This window comes from Arachis ipaensis, chromosome B08, assembly GCF_000816755.2.
Source record: "Arachis ipaensis cultivar K30076 chromosome B08, Araip1.1, whole genome shotgun sequence".
Classification (NCBI taxonomy): domain Eukaryota; kingdom Viridiplantae; phylum Streptophyta; class Magnoliopsida; order Fabales; family Fabaceae; genus Arachis; species Arachis ipaensis.
The window spans coordinates 129,330,954-129,338,242 of record NC_029792.2 but is presented as its reverse complement, the minus strand read 5'-3'; the positions used below and the strand labels follow the sequence as shown (position 1 = coordinate 129,338,242).

Sequence of the window (7,289 nt, the reverse complement as noted above, 5' to 3'; positions counted from 1 at the left end):
ATAGACGAGGAGCTTGACTCTAGAGAATTGTCGATTTTGTATTCTGTGTTTTGAAACATGGGAAGGGACATGAAATATGAGCGTGTTCTTAGATATTTCGACGAAGACGGCGACGGGAAGGTTTCGCCGTCGGAGCTAAAGCAGAGGGTAAGCAAGATGGGAGGAGAGATATTGCTGAAGGAGGTTGAAATGGTGATTGAGGAGTTGGATTCGGATGGCGACGGATTGCTGAGTTTGGAGGATTTTGTTGCTTTGATGGAAGGTGGTGGAGAAGAAGAGAAGATCAAGGACTTGAAGAAAGCATTTGAGATGTATGATACTGAAGGGTGTGGATTCATAACACCTAAGAGCTTGAGGAAGATGTTCAAGAAAATGGGTGAGAAAAAGTCCATTGATGAATGCAAGGTTATGATTAATCAGTTTGATTTGAATGGAGATGGTGTGCTTAGCTTTGAAGAATTCAGAATAATGATGCAGTGATGAATGATTTTTTTTTTTCTTCTGTATATTGATTCTGAATTGATTCCATTGATTTTTTTTGTACATAATGTAACTCCTGTCTTGCTTTCTCATAAAAAATAATGTTGAAAAGTTTTTATGTCAAGTGTTTCATGTATATTTGAGAGAGTATATACAATCATTTTGTTAAGGCTAAAGATGTAACGTTTTTGGTTATGCTATTTCCTCCAAGTTTTAAGTTCACTCTAAGTCATCCCATTCTTTTTTTTTTAATAATTAGTGATATTTTTCATGGGGTTATGAGTTGTGAATTATTGTCAGAGGGTGTTGTCATGTAAGCAGTTTTTCTTAGTTTTTCTATAAAATTCTGCTTCAAAATTTCTATAATTTTAGTATAAAGTGATTTACACAATGATCTAATCATATTCGTTTTTTTGGATGACCATTCAAGCAAATAATGTAATGTTATGTAGATGCACTAGAAATTTGAAAATTTTGCACAATTTATTAATTCTATCAACTTATTGATTGTATATTAGTTACTTACTTTGTATCTGAGACTGCTGTCATGCTTTTTTGTCTTAATTTTGCTGAGTTTATGACGCAGCATTGAGATGTTTTTTAAATTCGAATAACGACCTTACGCCTTCGAAAAGACTCATAGATTAGATCCGATGTCTAGTGGCGTTTAAAACTGCTCTTCTTCAAGGTCTAGAAAGGGTAATTCTTCTTCAGCAATAGTAGTTAAAAGAATTAACTGCTGAATAATTGCTGCTAGAATTTCCTTCAAATTGGTGATTATTTGAATTTTATATTTCATTCAAAGGTTAATGCAGAAGTTTTGGTAAGACTCACATCTCTTACTCTTAGTTTAGTAATTACTTCCATTGCAAGTTTTGTCAAGTATTAGGTCTTAAATGCACTTTGATAATTTGTGCCTACATGTTAACTAGCAACCATGCTAGGTGTACACTAAAATCAGTCATTAATATAAAATACACGATAAAAAATAAAATATATATTAAAAATGAGTTAAACAATACATGTAATTATACATAATACATGATTGGCTGATTTTCCATGGCATAAATTTATTATTAGTGGATATAATTTGAATTGGATATTCAATAGTTTTAATTTTCAACTATACTAGCACGAAAATAATCCTTTTTCAAATTAACCCTTTTTTACTTCTTTATTTATTAAAGCTTAATGTATTGAGACAAAATATGTATAAATATATCAATTTTTTAATGAGTTAAAAAATGAAAACAGTCCATAATTCGAGTATAAATACCAAAGAAAAATTATTTTTCTAATATTTAGATTAAAAAATATTTTGAATATTTTATCTAATATTTATTTAAATATTAGACAAATAATGAATTGAAGAAGATGAATTGAAATTCTCATTATTACTCAATTTTAAATTAATAAATTTATGACCTTTTTACAACAAAGATATTTTCTACTCAGTGAGCATGAGTCACAATTCATAATTGTGGTTGTGAACAGCTTTGATAAGTAAGTAAATAACCATTTTGACACTTAAAAGATTTTGATTTTGACATCCCAATATTTGTTTATTTTATTCCTTATGACAAAATGACCTAATTGTTAACTTATCATCCCGGACAATCCCCAATACAAATATCAATATATTTAAAGAAAAGGATAAAGTATATTTTTTTGTTTGTGAAGTTTAGCAAAAATTTTAAAAATACTATTAAGTTTTATTTTATTTTAATTTTATCCCAAAAGTTTTCGATTTATATCAAATATATCTCTGACAGCTAATTTTTTAAAAAATTTAGAACTAATTCAACAACAATTTCATAAAAACAACCTTCAACACAAACAAAACAAGCACAATTTTCATATATTTTTGTTGAATTAATCTTAAATTTTTTAAAAATTTAACTATTGGAAGTATATTTGATACAAATAAAATTGGACAAAATTAAAACAAAATAAAACATATAAGTATTTTTAAAACTTTTGCTAAACTTTAAAGACAAAAAATATATTTTACCCTAAAATAAAAAAAATTATCAGTTCAAATATCATCAACATATTTAACGAGAATTAACAGTCCAAATATCTCTAGTGAGAAAACTTACAATCCCCCAACACTAAATTTGTTATATAGAAGAGTATGAAACGGAAAAACTAGTGTCTTTACTACTTAGCTGCGTAGAAGTGGAACATTATGAAACTTTCACCAATATATTCAATGAATTAATAATAAAAATAAAATAAAAATCCCACTTCTTTATATTTCAAACAAAGCATTGATTAGCAAAATTCATTAAAAGAAAAATTGTCCAATCCATTCCATAGCATATTATTACAAATGCAGAGCTTATACAACTAAAAATTCCAAGGCCATAAAGTGCAATCAATAATGCTGAAAGAATTGTATCATGGCACATGTCGAATTTAAGAAATCTTTCAAATAAGTAGCAGACTTATGGAATCAAAAAGACATAGCTGTGTCATGCATATGATGGTATATACAAAAAAATATAAAATAGAAAATAGTCACCTTGTGTCCATGATCTAAAATCATTATTGTTGACATTAGGACTTAGGAGTGTGACAACTACTCTTATAATAAGGGTCATAATCATATATGACTCTCTTTATCTTTCTCCTCTAATACTGCAATTAAAAAAAAATAATAAGAAATCAACATGATCTTCTTCTGTGCTGGTGGCAAAGTGGTTGAGGAACAAAACAAAAAGCAACAGAGCCTGGCCAAAATTCTCCACTTTCTTTCAAAACCCACCATAATCCCATCATCCATAACAAATCAAATTACTTAGAAATCTATATTTCATTTTACAAAGGAAATGGGGCTCAGCACCAACTCCTGCTAGCCTCAGCAGACCAGAGCAACGACAAGTGAATACGCAGGCTTCAAAGGGGCATCAAGGAGGGTCGCCGGTGGGGAACATTTGTACAATGGAGAAACTCTCACATGAAGTAACTAAGTGCTTTCTTTACTCTTGAACCACCTTCACCGTATAGATCATTCCATTGCGAAAGCTCAGTCATATTTATGGATTCAGAGGACACACTCGCACATACCTGCCACAATATGATATATAAAGTTAATTTTGTTTTGTTTTAGTGACGAAAGCAAGAAAAGGGGCTTGATTGCTGTTTGATATACCTGTTGATGAGCATGTTTAAAGTCTTCCATGTTTAGTGACCTGATATCGGAACTTCCACTTAATGCTGGAGCAGGTCTACCCTCTGCCAGAGCAGCAGCATGCTCCTGTCATGAATGAATCACAAATATTAAATCAAAGTAACATCGATTCTGGTAACTTCATAGCCAACAACAATGACTAATCACTAGCATACTGCTAGAAACTGTTCGGAAGGGTTTTACCTTTTTCTCCTTTTCTAATATCTCTTTAATCGGACGGTGCGCAGCAGTTACACACAAATTCTGCAATGCAAGAGCAAGCATGAAGGCACCACAGTTATTAACAGCAGTGTCACCAATAAAAGCAAAAAACAATGACCCTAACCTTAAGATCACTTCCGGAATACCCCTCGGTCATATTTGCGATTGCATCAAAATCAATATCGGAAGACAAGTCCTCTTTTGCCAATATAACTTTCAATATCTTTGCTCTATTAGGAGCATCTGGCAAATTTACCATTAATCTGCACAAAACCAGAGATGACAAAAGTTTTAACATCTCTAAAAGCCCTCCTAACCACCCAAATACTCATAAATAAAGACTATAAAAACAATAATAATAAAGAAAAGGGAATAGAAGAAAAAGGAGAAAAAAGGAAATTCAAGTGCAGTTGAACATGGCATTCACCTTCGTGGCAGCCTCCTTATGACAGCCTCATCAAGGTCAAAAGGCCTATTAGTGGCTGCAAGCACAAGAACTCGCTCGGTATCCTTTGTACGTAAGCCATCCCAGTTCACCATAAATTCATTTTTCATTTTTCGCATGGCCTCATGCTCCCCAGGATTTTCCCTTCGGCCCAACATGCTATCAACCTATGCACAAAACCATATCGGATCACCTTTTTTCCCCAACTAATAAATCAGTAAAAAATAGCATCATTTTATGAAGGAGCCTTACCTCATCAACAAATATAACACTAGGTGCAATTTTACTTGCCAGGGAGAAAACAGCTTTTACATATTTCTCACCCTCACCAAACCACTGAAGAAATTAAGGGGAATACCACTAGTTAACATGCAAAACGAATTGATAAAGGAGAGATTAAAATACTCTCATTAAGCAAATATAACCTTGGATGTGATGCTTGACATGGAAATGTTGATGAAGTTTGCACCAGCTTCAGTAGCAACTGCCTTTGCAAGCATTGTCTTACCTGTTCCAGGGGGCCCAAATAATAAGATGCCCTTGCACGGCTGCACAAAAAGGTCATTCGAGGCAAGTAATCAGAACAGTTTCCAATTTCATATGGGAAAATATCACCAACTTTAATATTAATTTTTTCACAAAAATAAAGGTACATTTCAATATTACTAGAAGAAAAACTCCAAAAATATCCTAAAACAACTTCTCCAAAGTTGCTTTTAGTTTCATGATACTCCCTCCATCCCAAAATTGAATCCAGATAGAGTTTTGAAGGTACCAAGTTTTCCAAAGCAACCGATAATTTGGGAAGAAGGGAGTAAATTCTAACACAAACAAGCTACATTCTTGCCAAAATTAAGAAATCACAAGAATCAAGTCAGCAAATTCTACACGCCACCCCCTTCTCTCCTCTTTTCCTCTCTTCTTTGAGGGTAGGAAAAGGAGAAGGGCATTAAAGGCGTCATACATCAACCAATCAGCAATTCAACCGAAGAAAAAGCAAGAAATAATAGGACCAATGATAACTCTAACTTCGAACAGACATCTATAGCAAAAATACAAGTTAAGCAACAGAATGCATTTGAATATGTAAGTTAGGTAAACCTTGGTTAATTGCCCCTTGCAAAAGAGCTCAGGCCTTTGTAAAGGAAGCATCACTAACTCCTTCAGCGTATCCTTGACATTTTCAAGAGCTCCAATATCATCAAAAGTAACACCAATGTCACTAGGTGGAATAACATCGGCTAAAAGCCTCTTTTCAAACTCGTTTTCTGTTACAATGTCCTGAAATCAGACAACAGAAGAAGGGGGATGATTCAGAATCAAGTGTTCATAAATTGCAAGATTCTAAATTAGACTGCGTACATTACACTCTTTGGGATAAAAGTTACGGCAGGATGCTTGTATACCGGGCTGCCTTTTTTTCTAAATAAAGTGATGCTTGTATACCAGCACAGGAAGATTAAAGTACAATTTAAGTAGCAAAACTTGATAACAATCACCTTAAGAGACTTCTTTAGGCTCTTTGACTCATTTTGGATAGACTGTAAGATCCCAATACCATACTGGATGCTGGTAAAATAACATAATAATTAATAAATACAAGTTAACAACTATGAAGGTTAGAATCTTAAAATTGAGTATACATCATATAACATGTAGCAAGCACTAAATTACATCTCACAAGATAGAACAAGCAAGCACTAAATTACCTCTCACAAGATAGAACAAGCTTTGCATCAGGATCAGCTTCAGAATTCTGCATGAGGTGATGGCTCAAAGCCCAACCAACTATCTTTTCTGCATCTGCAGTATAGCAAACATCATGTAATTGGGGAGAGATTTAAACAAGAAATCTTTAAGTGACGTAGCAGTGGCAGAACATACTTTCATTTGTAAGTGTCTGATCCTTAATGCACACGGTCTCAAGTCCTTCACACTCCATCCCACAACGGCTCAAAACCTACAAATAAAATTAGACAAATCAGTTGATAATTTCATAATAAAATATTTACATCACTACACAGTACAACATGGTTAAATGTGTAGTTTAAATTAATATTACAATCACATACAGGATACTTACAGAGCGCAATTGATGCAAATTTCCTTTGATTTTGAGAGTCTCAACGTCTCGATCAAGTTGCTGCTTCCAAGATGCTAAAAGTGCCTCATCCTACAAAAAACATAACATGGATATATTATAAGGAAAAACACAAAACAAATAAAGAAACCAAAAATACAATAATATAGCCAATCCACTGCATATACCTGTGGCATATGAATTGTAACTTTATTTGGGAAAAGCTTAGTCAAAGTTTTGTTTGGTTTAGGTACTTCTTTGCCTCTGTCATGTAATCTTCCAAAACTATCCTGAAATGAGTTCATAGACATAACCTTAACAAATCTGAGAAGACCAAAGAAAAATTGTGGGTTGCAAATAAGATATCCACGACATTAGCATATGTAAGCAATTCTGGCCCCTTCTCCAAAAGAAGAATGAACTAGGATTTGGTGATTCTTACAGGGAAAGCCAAGTCAAGTAGCGCAGTCTGATTGCTCCCAAACTTTGTAAAAAGCAAACCTCCAGGATGTGACTGCAATGACAAACATTCATAAAAAAATTCATTTAGATCAGGGAATTTGCAGGATTGAATAGATAGGATAACCCAAATCTCCATCCGTTATACACAACTATCTTGGTTTCTCAGTTCATAAAACAAAACCAGAATATAAAGATCATAACCACTAATACAAATTTAATTGGACAGCAAGAAAAGGAAATTCGAAGAAATAATACTAGGATATCCATTTTGCATCCTATTTCTGCCATTATACACAAACTTTTCTTAGCTCCTCGTGTTATTTTTTTATATTTTGGTAGAAAAATTGTACTATAAGAAAAGCAAGTGCACAAAGGAAGATAAGTTATCCTCAGAAAGATACAAAGATATCCAAGAAAAAGAGATCAAC

The 7,289-nt window shown here is 33.0% G+C and overlaps 2 protein-coding genes across 7 annotated transcripts in view; one reads left to right on the top strand and one right to left on the bottom strand.

The window, feature by feature from the left end:
• LOC107612059 (calcium-binding protein CML37) lies at positions 12-837 on the top strand. Its single transcript, XM_016313897.2, has one exon. It carries the CDS (start codon positions 58-60, stop codon positions 478-480), a length of 423 nt encoding a protein of 140 aa, XP_016169383.1. The 5' UTR covers positions 12-57; the 3' UTR covers positions 481-837.
• The window catches only part of LOC107612056, a 9,637-nt gene continuing 5,254 nt past the window's right edge, over positions 2,907-7,289 (bottom strand). For all 6 annotated transcript variants that reach the window (XM_016313889.2, XM_016313890.2, XM_016313891.2 and 3 more), the window contains 14 exons: positions 6,842-6,913; positions 6,588-6,689; positions 6,403-6,492; positions 6,204-6,279; positions 6,029-6,122; positions 5,819-5,888; positions 5,421-5,600; positions 4,745-4,867; positions 4,572-4,655; positions 4,302-4,486; positions 3,999-4,137; positions 3,857-3,916; positions 3,635-3,739; positions 2,907-3,549 (listed from right to left, as the gene is read on the bottom strand). In XM_016313889.2, coding sequence (XP_016169375.1) covers positions 3,436-3,549; positions 3,635-3,739; positions 3,857-3,916; positions 3,999-4,137; positions 4,302-4,486; positions 4,572-4,655; positions 4,745-4,867; positions 5,421-5,600; positions 5,819-5,888; positions 6,029-6,122; positions 6,204-6,279; positions 6,403-6,492; positions 6,588-6,689; positions 6,842-6,913 — 1,494 coding nt within the window. In that variant the 3' untranslated portion in view covers positions 2,907-3,435. The remainder of the gene's footprint in view (positions 3,550-3,634; positions 3,740-3,856; positions 3,917-3,998; positions 4,138-4,301; positions 4,487-4,571; positions 4,656-4,744; positions 4,868-5,420; positions 5,601-5,818; positions 5,889-6,028; positions 6,123-6,203; positions 6,280-6,402; positions 6,493-6,587; positions 6,690-6,841; positions 6,914-7,289) is intronic.